Source organism: Halichoeres trimaculatus, unplaced genomic scaffold (assembly GCF_033239565.1).
Source record: "Halichoeres trimaculatus isolate MK-OKI-2021-1 unplaced genomic scaffold, fHalTri1.1 fHalTri1_scaffold_3, whole genome shotgun sequence".
Lineage (NCBI taxonomy): Eukaryota > Metazoa > Chordata > Actinopteri > Labriformes > Labridae > Halichoeres > Halichoeres trimaculatus.
Window position 1 is genome coordinate 16918567 of NW_027437181.1, and position 13543 is coordinate 16932109.

General features: G+C 40.4%; 2 protein-coding genes across 2 annotated transcripts; one reads left to right on the forward strand and one right to left on the reverse strand.

The window, feature by feature from the left end:
• Positions 1–2114: 2114 nt before the first annotated feature.
• On the forward strand, positions 2115–7066 carry cilp (cartilage intermediate layer protein, nucleotide pyrophosphohydrolase). The gene is made up of 8 exons (XM_074667116.1): positions 2115–2175; positions 2822–2875; positions 3024–3293; positions 3496–3675; positions 3814–4119; positions 4246–4354; positions 4461–4609; positions 4707–7066. The coding sequence occupies exons 1-8, from the start codon at positions 2115–2117 to the stop codon at positions 7064–7066; spliced, it is 3489 nt and encodes a 1162-aa protein (XP_074523217.1).
• Positions 7067–7431: 365 nt separating this feature from the next.
• Positions 7432–13026, reverse strand: eif3jb (eukaryotic translation initiation factor 3, subunit Jb). Its single transcript, XM_074665564.1, has 8 exons — positions 12903–13026; positions 12665–12756; positions 10418–10475; positions 10209–10315; positions 10000–10096; positions 9104–9277; positions 8937–9010; positions 7432–8596 (listed from the first exon to the last, which is right to left on the reverse strand). The coding sequence occupies exons 1-8, from the start codon at positions 12913–12915 to the stop codon at positions 8468–8470; spliced, it is 744 nt and encodes a 247-aa protein (XP_074521665.1). The 5' UTR covers positions 12916–13026; the 3' UTR covers positions 7432–8467.
• Between the last annotated feature and the right edge of the window lie 517 nt (positions 13027–13543).

Here is a 13543-nt window from a genome sequence, read left to right on the forward strand (position 1 = left end):
TAGCTAGCTGTAGCTTGTTTTAACTTGAGATTTACAACATTACAAAATTAGCTTACTCAACATGTACAATAAATTTACAGCAATACAGTAACTGTATGTCATTCTCCACGTTACACTCTACAGTGTTCTTGACCACATATGTAGCTAGCGTCTCTGTCTCGCTGAAATTCACAGTCTGTGATTATCACCAACATCACACACTTTCCCTCATCGCTTATCAATAACAGAAGCGGTCTGTAATCATCTTGTGAGCATGATCAGATTTTGCCTCAATGAAAGGAAAACTCAGAAATGCTACATGTTAGAGTTTTTTTTCCCACTGGTTCAAAAAATGGTGTGAACTTACCTATCAGGGTGCACACAACCAGTCAAAGTGAAAAAACATCAATGCAACATTATGTAAAGCTTCACTGATTTCTGCATATGTTGTTTACTGAACATTTCTTGTTCCATATCTGATAATTAGATTTTCATTCTCATGTTATCTCTGTGTAAGAGACACTGCAATAAAAAGTCCACTTGCACACTACTTTACATGATTGTATAACAATGCTTAGGTTTTAAAGGGTTGTGTTGTGGTTGCAGAAATCAGTGTCAGATTTCAACGCAGTGATCCCAGACGCTGCAGACACCGATTGCAAAAAGACCAGCTTCAAACTTTTAACAAAGGTCATTAAAAAATATGTTGGTGGTCTTTTTTAATATTACATAACAGTGCAAAAGCACATGTGCACGCCTGCAAGATAAAGCTTACATCAGCAGAATACCTTAATTAAACTGTGTGGGGGGTTTTTTTTTCTTCTTCTTTTTTTTAGAGGAAAGAAAAAAATTGAGATAATTCTCAAGGTTTTTACAGCTGGTTTGAACCCTAACCTGTGGTGAAAGTTTACAGAACAGAGTGTTGCTTTGGTAAATACATGTTATGTTATAGGCAGGAAATAACTCAATAATTCACTTCACATAAGTCTGATTTAAGTCATGCTAAGTAAAAACTGAAAGGAGAGCAGAAAAAAAATCCCAGTTTTACTTCTGACAGCAATTACCTTAGACATCGTAAGATCAATATATTAACACAAGACCCCCAGATTGCTCTTTTTTTCCACATCGATCACTTAAAACAACCATCTGGTGTCATGGTTGTACAACGTAGGTGATAGATTATGAAGATAATGGTGTAATCAAACGACTCTGTGGCACACTGCCGAGAGAAGAGGGAGGGGTGCTTGAGCCAGAGGGGTATAAAGAGCGAAGAAGTGTTCAGGCAGAGTGCAGAACGAGAGGAGGAGAGAAATGTAAGGAAAGCAATACAAAGGAAAAGACTGAGGAGAACTTAAAAAACTTATCCAGGACCTCAGAGCAGAAAAGTAAGTTTGACAAGAAGGTAAGAAAGAAACAGATAGTTATCATTAAGTATGAATTTGCACTGTTATCAGAGGGAAAAGTAATACGACTTAACTTTTTCAAATCCTGTATTTTGAGAATCAGTTATTTGAAATGGTGATGATGTGACTACCTTATCCATTATACAAAGTCTTTTTATCGATGCAGTTTACAGCTGGTAACCTGCATATCTTCTTTTTGCTTTTGTTTTCATTTTTCATACATTGCTATCTATGCAACACATCTAACCCAATTTTAAACCATCTATGCCTTTCAAGTAGCTTGACAGCATAACTGACGGGTAACTGTGTCATTGTCTGTATTTTTAAACTAGAATTATACAAATGCAAAATTTGAGTGTCTGTATGTGTGGGTGTTTGGGGTGTGTTGCCAATGTTTTGTCAGTGGATGCATGATGTTTTAGCGTTCCTGTGACAAATGGTGATGGCTAACACAGATGTGTAATTCGAGTGGGGGGCTCTGTCCAGCCATGTTTTTTTTCACCCTCAAACTCATGTTTTTTCCCTTAAGATTTGAAATATCCTTGTATTTTGATTTAGAACTTTCAAACAAAAACTATTTCAATATCAGTATTTTTTAGACTGAAACTGATAAAGTTATATTTCTCTTGTTTATTCTTTCTTTCTTTATTCTACCCCACTGAAGCTCCTCTGTTTGGACTCCTTTTGTGGAGGTGAAAGTTCAAAGGTCAAACACAGCAGCAGTGTGTGAGAATGTTGCTGAGGTTTCTTCTCATCTTTGGAATAACCTTAACGACTGTTGTTACAGCTCAAGGTGGGCCACTTTCAAAGCTCTTCTCCTTTCACATACATGCATGTTATAAAGAAAGAGCATCACTAAGAGTTCAAGTGCGATAAACATAAAGCTGTTAAAGATGCAACATGACAGAGAGGAAACTTTTTTCATTTTTACTGGAAACATTTCGCTAAAGTATGAGGCTTGTCTGAACTTAACCAGGCTGTTTGTGGGTTATCATGTTTTCTAAATCAGTATAGCCCCCCTCTCTTCTTTTATGTTTCCATGACCCTGAGTAAGTTTCCCAAAAGGGTCAGTACTGAAATACATGGTGCAAATTTTACAGATTGTTTTTTCCCCTTAAAACATAAATATCTCTTAAATGTAGCACATTTCTTAAACAGGACCCCTAGTAATTCGCTTTAGACTTACAATACTGTAGATATTTTATGTGAGGAGTCATTTAAAAAAATTATAAATAAAAAGAATTGGTCACTTTAAGTCAGTTGGTGTTTAGAGGGTAGGGAGAGGACCTTGGGCCAACTGATCTGGACTTCTTTTTAACCTGATTCATTCCCCTGTTCAGATACTTTGGTCTCAGAATAATTCCCATAACTACAAGTGCAGATGGTGTGCACAATGATTTAGTGAATATGACTCACTTACTCTGACCTATCTCCTCTAGGGACATGGAGAACAGACAACAAAGAGTCGAGCCTATTTGGGTACCACTCTGATGGTAATTTTCTTCTTAAATTCAAAACCTACACTTCATCACACCTGTCTTTTTATTATTGCTTACAGTTACATTCCTAACATACATTGTATTTCAAACAAATCACTGAGAGCTGGTAGTAAGGCTGGTTTTCTATACATTCTGTGTCCAGAAAACTATGAGTGGACCACATGGTTCAATGTCGATCACCCTGGAGGCCGTGGGGATTACGAACAGCTGGAAGCCATTCGCTTCTACTACCGTGCTCGAGTATGTGAGACTCCTCGTGCAATAGAGGCCAGAACAACTGATTGGGTGCCAGCCCGAGAAACTGGGGAGACGGTCCATGCAGACCCCGCTGTTGGCTTCTGGTGCCTCAATGAGGAGCAGGGTCCTGAACGCAACTGCTCCAACTACGCAGTTCGCTTCCTCTGTCCTCGAGGTTCAGTTCTGTTAACCTTTACTATTATTCTATCTCAAAAAGACCAATTCAGTGTGACAGCAATGCCTTACACTCTTAGCCCACAATGTATAAAGTTTGACTTAAGGTTCAAATAGTGAAAAATGTGTATGCAGGAGTTTTTTTTGGCAACAAATCTTTTCAGGTGATAATTTGACTGTCTCTTGCACTCCTTTTCTAACAGAAAACCTGGGAAATATTCAGGGTACCTGGGGTCAGTGGTCAGACTGGAGTCCATGCCCTGCCCTCTGTGGTCAGGTGGGGGTCCAACTGCGCTCAAGAAACTGCCAGTCTAAATCGGTGCCATGCATTGGATCTAAAGTGGAAGGGAGAAACTGTGATGGACCAGAGTGCCCAGGAACAGGTGAAGAAGACCTGCTTTGGCCACATAGTTCACTGTCTTCAAATATCTCCTCAATCAACCAAAGCGCGACTTTGCTCATCATGTGTTGGGCACCAAGTCCTCAGAAAGAAGCTAACCTTGATTTATTCCTCTCTCCAGATTGCTCTCTGCAGTGTATGATGGGAAGGGTGAATGCTGAGTGTGACGCATGCATGTGTGAAGATCACATCCTACTGGGTTCTGTTCGTGGGGCTGGGGGTCTTACAGCTGAAGGGGCAACCATCCTGCGCTCTACCAAACTTCTCACCCTTACTGACCACAACGGGCATTTCCGCATCCCTGGCATCTGCCCAGATGGAAACACCACCCTGACATTCACGCTGCAGGGTCATGCCAGCCTCAGTGTTGCTGTGCCTCATAGTGCTGAACGTGTCTCTGTTCTTAGTGTGCAGCTGAAAAGAGCAGGTATTAAATCAAACAAAAACATTTGTTGTACTATCAGATTTTTCACAAGTCTCCTTTTACTGTTGATCTTTTTAGGGATGGCAGAAAACTAAACAGTGATAATATGTACTGTCTGTGATTTGTCAGAAAAGCTTCATGTGTTAAGCAATCCTGAGAGCAAGGTCAGGCGGGAGGGACAAGCTACTGCCTTCTGCTGCAACGTGGAAGGAACACCACAACCACACAAATACCAGTGGTAGGGCTTGAAAAAGACAAATTATCCCCCCTAAATTAACATTATTCTACTATTCGAAAATCAAACTGATATGGTAAATTTAATTCTCTTCTTTTTGAATCAACAGGTTTCATAACAACAGCCTCATGGAGAGGCACTCTGAGAGCACCTTGGTCCTCAAAGATCTGCGTCCTGAGCAGAGTGGGGACTACCACTGCAGAGCAATCAGCCAATCTGGAGCTATCAAAACCAAACCAGCTACACTCAAAGTCTTAGGTGCGTTCTTAATGAATTGATAAACACAGATATAACAGAATGCATATTTTAAATTGTAACTGTTGTATTTTGTTGACTACGGTAATTTATTTCATAGGTAAAGAGGAGCATTCATGTAATCCCGAACCAGAGTCCCATCTCATCCGGCTTCCACATGACTGCTACCAAAACAGCACAGACTCTTTCTACTACGATGTGGGCAGGTGTCCATCAAACACATGTGCTGGACAGCTGGACAATGGCATCAGGTGCAAAGACAAGGTTTCTTATTGCTGTGGTGTGCAAAAGATGGAGGAGAGGCAGCTAACCTGCCAGGGCTACCAGCTCCCCACTATGGTGGTGACAGAGTGTGGCTGCCAGAAATGTGTTGACACCAAGGCCATTGTGCACGGTAGGGCCATTGCTGCAGACAATGGTGAGCCGATGAGGTTCGGCCACATCTTTATGAACGGGGTCAGAATTAGCCGCACAGGCTACAAAGGCACTTTCTCCATCCAGGTTCCTCCAGACACAGAAAGGCTTGTACTGACGTTCGTGGACAACATGCAGAAATTCATCAACACTACCAAAGTACTCCCATTTAACACCAAAGGAGGGGCTGTTTACCATGAGATCAAACTTTTAAGAAAGAAAACCCCCGTGACCATCAGCTCAACAGAAACCAACACACTGGAGCTTGGAGAGGTGGAGGGCCAGGAGGCAATGGTTCAGATCCAGATTCCTCCCAATTCCTTCTACACTGAGCGAGGGGAGGTCTTCACAGGTAAAGTCAATGCGAGTGTGACCTTCCTCGATCCCAGAGACGTCTCCACAGCTGCCGCAGCTCAAAGTGATCTCAACTTTGTTGGAGATGGAGGAGATACTCTGCCCCTGAGGACATATGGGATGTTCTCAGTTGACTTTAGGGGTGAGGAAAACAACGAGCCCCTGAATGCAGGTGAAGTGAAGGTGTTCTTGGATTCTGCCCAGGTGAAAATGTCTGAACACCTTGATAACATGAAGCTGTGGTCACTGAACCCTGATACAGGCCTGTGGGAGGAGGAAGGAAGTCTGCAAGTAGAGAAGAAGAAAAGAGGAAAAAGGGAAGAGCGAACCTTCCTGATTGGTAACATGGAGATTCGAGAGAGACGTCTATTTAACTTAGATGTCCCAGAGAACCGCAGGTGTTATGTCAAAGTGAGAGCCTTCCGCAGTGAACGCTTCATGCCCAGTGAGCAGGTGGAGGGGGTTGTGGTCAGTCTTATAAACATGGAGCCCACAGCTGGTTACTCAACTAACCCTCGTGCCTGGGGTCGTTTTGATAGTGTTGTCACTGGTCCCAATGGTGCCTGTCTTCCTGCCTTCTGTGATGAACAAAAAGCTGATGCCTACTCTGCTTACGTCATGGCCAACCTGGGCGGAGAGGAGCTGGAGGCTGTCCCTTCTGCTCCCAAACTCAACCCTAACCTTGTTGGAGTGCCTCAACCTTTCCTGGGTAAGCTGAACTACAGGCGGACTGACCATGAGGATCCCAGAGTGAAAAAGACAGCATTCAGTATTAATGTGGCAAAACCAGGTACGAACACAGCTGAGGAAGGCAATGGACCAGTGTACTCATTTGAGAACTTAAAAGAATGCGAGGAGGCCCCATTCAGTGCTGCACACTTCCGCTTTTCAAGAGTAGAAGGAGACCGCTACGATTACAACACAGTGCCGTTTAATGAAGATGACCCCATGAGCTGGACAGAAGACTACCTGAGCTGGTGGCCCAAACCCATGGAGTATCGGGCCTGCTATATTAAAGTCAAAATCAACAGCCCACATGAGATCAACGTGCGATCACGCAACATGGGTGGGACCCATCCAAAGACAGTAGGCCAGCTGTATGGCCTTAGAGACACCCGAAGTATCCGTGACATGGACCAGACAGCTGTTTCAGCAGTGTGCCTGGAGTTCAAGTGCAGTGGGATGTTGTATGATCAGGAACGTGTAGATCGTACCTTGGTAAAAGTGATCCCACAAGGAAGCTGTAAGAGGGATCATGTCAATTCAATGCTTCAAGAGTATCTGGTCAACCACCTGCCCCTGGCTGTTAACAATGACACCAATGAGTTCACCATGCTAGCACCTCTTGACCCTCTGGGCCATAACTATGGGATATATACCGTGACAGACCAAGATCCCCGCACAGCCAAAGAGATTGCACTTGGCCGCTGCTTTGATGGCACCTCCGATGGTACATCTCGTGTCATGAAGAGCAATGATGGTGTAGCGCTGACATTCACCTGTGGAGACCGAGAGGTGACACGCCAGAGTGTTTTCCAAGCCCTGCAGAATACTCAAAGTCAGGCAGTGACAAGTGTGGTGAGAGGAGAGGGCAGACAAAACAGACGTCGGCAGAGGGCAAATGCAACCCGCAACAGTCAAAGACGTAGCACCAGAAATCCACTGGGACGACGCAAAAAAGCAACAAGCTAAATGTCAACACTGAGTCATGGCTCTATGTGGAGGCCAATTGAACACCTGCAATAGAGATGACTGATTAACATAAATCCTGTTTTAGTGCAAATGTTCTGTATGAATGGTTTGAAATTAACTGTTATCAAAGCTTGTTCTGTTTTTTTAAGAGCTCCATTTGTGGCATAATGGTATTGATACTTTTTACTACTTTTTGATCTGTACTGTGGTAAATATTTACTTGAGACTGTACATAGAATATTTATTACACCTTCCTGAAAATCACTTAGTGAGCAGGGTGCTGGTAAAAGTTCAGTGACAGTGTGAACAAGAACAGAAACACGTGTCATTTTGACCAGTGATTTATTAAATTAGATGCTTATAAAACATTGCAGATGCTGTATTTTCCACATTGTATGAATCCAATTGTCCATTTAGCAATGACACTGGTCAAGTGCTAGAAAAGAAAAGGAGAAACAAACCCTTTTCAACTGTAGCCCATATGAAGACATGGTGGGGTGAAGCCAATAAGCCCCCGCTCCTCATCACACTTGATACAAGCCTGCAGAAGCAATGATTAGGAGACCAGTTTGAGCAAGTTAGTCCACTTGCCTGATCCATTATTTTCTGCATTAGTAGAAATCAAATAGGTAGATTAATTTTTTTTCATGCACAGAAAATACCTATAAGCACTCATTGCTCCATGATTTCAAGGATAATCCAGAGATGTCTTAAGAAGAATGGCTGTTAGTTTTTTTTTTTTTTGAAGTCACATTTATTTCACTTTTCTATCCCTTTTGCCTTACAATGAATGTCATGTGCTCTCTGTAAAATTACAACTACTACTTACATGGTGCTTCAGTCTCAATTTGCCCTCATTGCAACCTTTTCAGAAATAAAGCTGAATAATGTATTGAATAATTGTTCTCAATTTGGCAATCAAAGTTATAGATACTTCTTACCTCCCCGTTAGAAAACCATCAACAGGTAAGTTAGACCTATAATATATACATGACATTCTGGTTAAAGAATTTGCATAGAACCTTGTGTTTCTATGTCACTACACTTATAACTGCAATACTTTATCTGCCATTAAACAGGAGCAACATTTAATAAAAATGAGACCTGCAAAACTCAAACAGCAGTTATGATGTACTCCTCACTGAAGCTTGGGCTCCCAACAGATACTGTGGTTAAGTGTTTGAGTTGAGGCTGAATGAAAGAGAAAAGGCAATTCCATATGTATGAACATAAAGAGTTGTAACTGGATGCTCCCTGGTAAAGTCTCTCTGGTCATTGAAGCAAAATGAAGGGGGCAACACATAGTTCAGATTTTCCAGGATGGCACTGGACAGCATGAGAATGTACAGCTGCATTTCTGAGGGTTGAGAAGGGGAAAGGGCAGTGGTGATGCAGCCAGTGTCACATGAAGTCCTCGTAGTCTTGGGCATAGCCACCATCAAACTCTGCATAGTCAAGGTCATCTCTCATCTGTGCTTTTAAACCACCACCAGGTACGACTCCTTTCTTCTTTTTCTTGCCTTTGTTTTGCTGTAAAAGAACAAACAAGAGCCACTTCAGAAGACTAGCTACAGGTTTACAGCAGGGAGGTATATCAATAGATGTGATGAACCTGTTGGGCTTTGCAAAAATAAATTCACCCTGTGAACTGACATTTTAAAAATTATACTTCACCATCATCATTTGTTAAAAAGAAATTTCAAGAGTAGTTAATATTCAAAAAGAATCTAAACAGACTGGCCACAGACAGTTTCTACTATGAATGCACATGAAATGACAAGGCAAGGTAAACAGCACCCCCTTCTGAGTGTTCACTTCCATTCAAAGTATGAGTTTATCCGTGGGAAAATGCACACATGCAGCTACTCACTTTTTCTTGTTTCTGTTTTTCACTAAGTAGGACTGACAAGGAATTACTGACTTTCTTCAAGTCATCTACTTCCACTGTAAAGGGAGAGAGGGAAATATGTTAATGAACAAAGTCAACTTTGACTTCAAACATTGATAAAGTGAATAAAAGTAAGATGCTGGGCTCACATGAAATACAGAGTTCCCGAAACAAAGAATCCAAGAAACTTGAATAATGCACAGATTTTTCGAACTGGGTTATCTTTTCTTTCAGCAATTTTTCAAACTCTGTGAAGTCTTCTTTGGAAGAGGGACACATGGCATCAATCCCAGTGACACTGCTGTTTGAAGTGCTGCTGACACCTGAAAAGATAAAAGAGAAACCCCAATAAGTATAGGACCATACGTTAAAAAATCAAAGGTGTGCATTGCTTACGTTCACAAAAATAATGTAGCTGGAGAGTGTAAAATGGGTTTAAAATGAAAAGCATGCTAAGATAATGGCAATAGAGAAAGAATAGACCATCAGTGTACTACAATAACTTCACCATATACTGTCTATAAGGGGAATGTTTACAAGATAACTTCACAACTGTGAGATATCTTGCACAGCACGTAAAGTGGAAAAATGTAAAAATTAGTAAAGGAATATAAAAAAATGGCACTATTTAACATTTCCCATGGTAAGAGAAATTTTGACATTTGCAAGAAATTATTAAAATCAAAATATGTTGGTCGTTTAATAGCTTGAGCCAAGCTGCCAGCGCCAAGACGGAAACAAGTGAAAAAAGTTCACTTTTATTTTAAAGGTCAAAAAAAATTACCCAGGTGAATATATGACACGACCATAAACATCATGAGCGAATGAGTTAAAATGAATCATATTTTAAAGTGAGTAAAGGCAATTAAAAAACAACTTGAGCTTTTCAAGCTTAAAAAATTATTACAGATATTGAAACTGCACACTTGTGTTTAAAACTATGCAGTAGCCATACATCATCATTAAGGCTAGTGTGTATTGTGAAAACAAAAGGACAATTGTAATATAAAGACAAGAAAGACATCTTTCACTGATCCTCTCTCACCAAAAGCATCATTTGCTAGCTCCAAGTCAGAATCTTCCTGTAATTTCTTCACTCTTAACTTCTCTGCAAGTTGTTCTTCAGGTGATAGATTTGCTTGCTGTGGTAAAAAATTAAGAAAGGCTAGATTACACATCATGTGGATAAAAGAGAGGACAAAAAGTGTTGCATCAAAGTTTTTTTTCCAAACCTTATTTGTCTGGAATACTCACCTTATTTTCCAATTCTCTCTCCCTCTGCTCCTGCTGTTTTTTCTTTAGCCGGTTTTCCTTCTCTTTGATCTTCTCGCTCAACTTTTTCTTCTCAGAAACCTTTGGCTCTGAAAATTTGAACAATAGAAAAGTTAGATGCAAAAAAAAAAATGTTTGTAACGTCATGGAATGCATTAAATGCTTGCCCAACTCAGACATCAAATACATACCTGTTTTTGTCACCTCTCCTTTTTTTGACTCATCTTCCTCCTCATCATCCCAGTTGTCCTGTGATAAAAAAAAATAATGTTGCTTAGTTAAGGGATTTATGCAAGAAAAATATGTGTAAACAAAATAAAGGGAATTATATTTAAAATTTATTGGTGCAAACATTTTAAATATTACTCAGAAACAGCCATACAAAACAACTACCCAAAGCCCCTCATATGTACAGACAGCAATATTTCTTAAACAAATACAAACCTGTGATGAGTGAATGAAAGACCAAGGGTTGAAGTTTTCAAGTTTTGTGTATCCACTGCCAACAAAAATTAAAGACCTTGACTAATAGTACAACCTACATATTCATTTGGGGAATGCGCTGACAGAAACTTAATCATCTAACATTTTTTTAGGCAATTTAAAAGTTTTCAATGATTTTGTTTGACACAAATATCAAGGTTCAGGCAATGTAGCCACTGGAGAGAGACCATGGTTCACTGAATGGAAAATAGGTTCCCTAGAGTAACGTGGATATTGCTGTGGGAAAACATCGAACTTATTATCGAGATTTTTACTTTTCCCCAAAAAGTTCAATTATTTCACTTCATGCCCTACAAAAATCAACTTTGTGGCATTATTACAGTGTATTAACATGCATACAGTGAATTTTAGAGATGGGTACCTTTTAACATCCTAAGTAATACTGTACCGATGCCTGGCAATTGGTATAGGTACCAATTTTTGTTTCTTTTGTGTGTTTATGCTGTAACAAATATCAATTTGTGTAATGATAAAACCTCAGAGTTTTTCCAGTTTTACATATTCATTCTTAATATGTAAACTTGCAATGCTGTGTTTGTTTCTGGCATGAAAAATTGGCTTCTCTTCCACTACTTTACAGTCACAACGATGCATTAAGGTACCTATACATGGTACTGTTTGATTTTATGTGAATTGTTACTCGCTACAACAGGCAGAATTCGGTTGTTACCTGTAAAAGTACCCTTTGCCGTACCCATCCCTTTATAAATGTATCATTTTGATTGCAATCCTTTACTACTCTTAAATAAGCAATAATTTTTCATATATTTTGCAAAGTTTACAATGTAATGTTACACTTAACAGGTGATTAAAGGTCTCAAAATAAGTTGTACCTGCTAGCCAATGAAAGCTTTTATAAGCAATCTCTCAACTATGTCTATCTAGGATTGAAATTAATTTGTTGTAATGTTGATTTAAATTGTGTTTTCCAGGCTTGCTCAACAACTTCACAGTGTGTATGTTATATGAGGGACGTGATACCACCAGTTTCTTTGGTTTGGCACCATATGTGACAGAAAAACGGGACAATCGAAGGGGCCTCAACCAGAACTTTCCCTGGTTCAATTATTTGAGGTTTCTGGAGAGTATCATGCCAACATACGGGCAACAACCCCCTGTACTGAAGTGTCAATGGAGCAACAGTTTACTACAACACGCCTGTTGTACGATCGGAAAGTTCTAGGCCTCCGTCTTGAATATGAGTTGAGTCATCAACCCAGATGATTTCATCTGATTGTGGCTAAAGTTGGTGAGGAAGCTAACGCCGCCTCATGTTGAACGTAACTAAAGCTGGAGGAATTCAGGGCAGGACACAAATACTGATCTCTTCAAACCACTTACTACAGCCAACTAAATATGACATAACAGTCTTCATTAACCGTCCTTTCACCAAGAATCCATACAAAGTTAAGCTCAAGTAACCATCGTCGACGTTACCTTACATCAACATTCATTTACAGGCGCAAGCTGTTCGCGAGCTAGCAAGTTCGCTAGCTGGATGGCCCGGTTAGCTTTGAGCTTCATTATCCCACTTATCCTTGCTATTCACGAACTGTGACGCTCATTTCCAGTGGCGGATGAGAAAAAAAAGCATTTGATATATTTTTCATTAACACCAGACAGATGCCATGCCGGCACTTGCGGTGTCAATGGCGTTTTATGACATAAGAACCGCGTTGAAGCCAATCGTTAGCTAACCGAGAGTTACAACAGACGGAGCCACATGAGTTAGCCGTCAGCTAGCATCAGGCTAACACGGGCTCGGAGGCTTGACAGGCAGCCCGAGACAACGGTGAAGCATGGCATCAAAGCCGGGGCGACAATACCTCGGCTCGGCGTTAGCTTGACACTAACTGGGCCGGCTAACAGCTGGCATAAAGTTTACCTTACATACGTTGGCTTACCTCAGTCCCAAATTAATACACTTTATTTACCTTAACATCTTCTTCTTCGTCTTCGCCTTCCCATTTGTCCATCGCAACTGCCGCCTTTTTAATCGGCTCCTCCGGCTCGAAGTTCTCAGAATCTGTAAAAGGGACAACATGAATTTCGTTAAACCAATCCACATCTACTGGCGAGTGTAACAATAATCTAGAGTTAGATTTCTAAAAACCAAAGATTGTGGGAGCGGATTGTGCACAGACAGCTATCCTTCCCAACTTAGTTTCTCACCCCAGTCCGCCATGTTGGCTGTGTTGGTTGTGTTTGACAGGCTCGTAAAGAAGTCAGAGCTGCTGCCCGTTGGCTGCGTTTGGAAACGGCTCCCACCTTCTGGACGTCACTCTGTGGGCTTATTTAATGTCATAGCCACAGGAGAACTACAGACAATACTAGTAGGCCATTTTTTTTTATTTATTTATTTTTTTTTTTTTACTTAAATAGAAAAAAAAGTATTAAATCAATAATGTAAAATAATTTGGGAAGCGTGACAGCCCACAGGCTGCTGCCTGCCTTCTTCAAACTGCCCACATATTAAGAATCTTTGACTGACGATTTAGCTTTTTAAGTTAAAAATTATCAAATTGCAAGGCAACTACTTGACTGATACCATAAATATGCCGCACACATTGAATTGCTGCTTCAAGGAATGCATTAGAATTTTAGAAAAAGGGATTCAATAAAGTGTCTAAAACAAGATAGAATGGGGGCAAAGTGTAACAGTTCTGCAATGAGCTGAGCATGACTTCAAAAAAAGTCAAACTGTCAATAATTAGATTTTCATGATTAATTACAGTAGAGTGTTTTTTTTTTTTTTGCTTACCATGTGATTAATTCAAAATGAGAGTTTTGAAATATATTTTTAACTCTTTGAA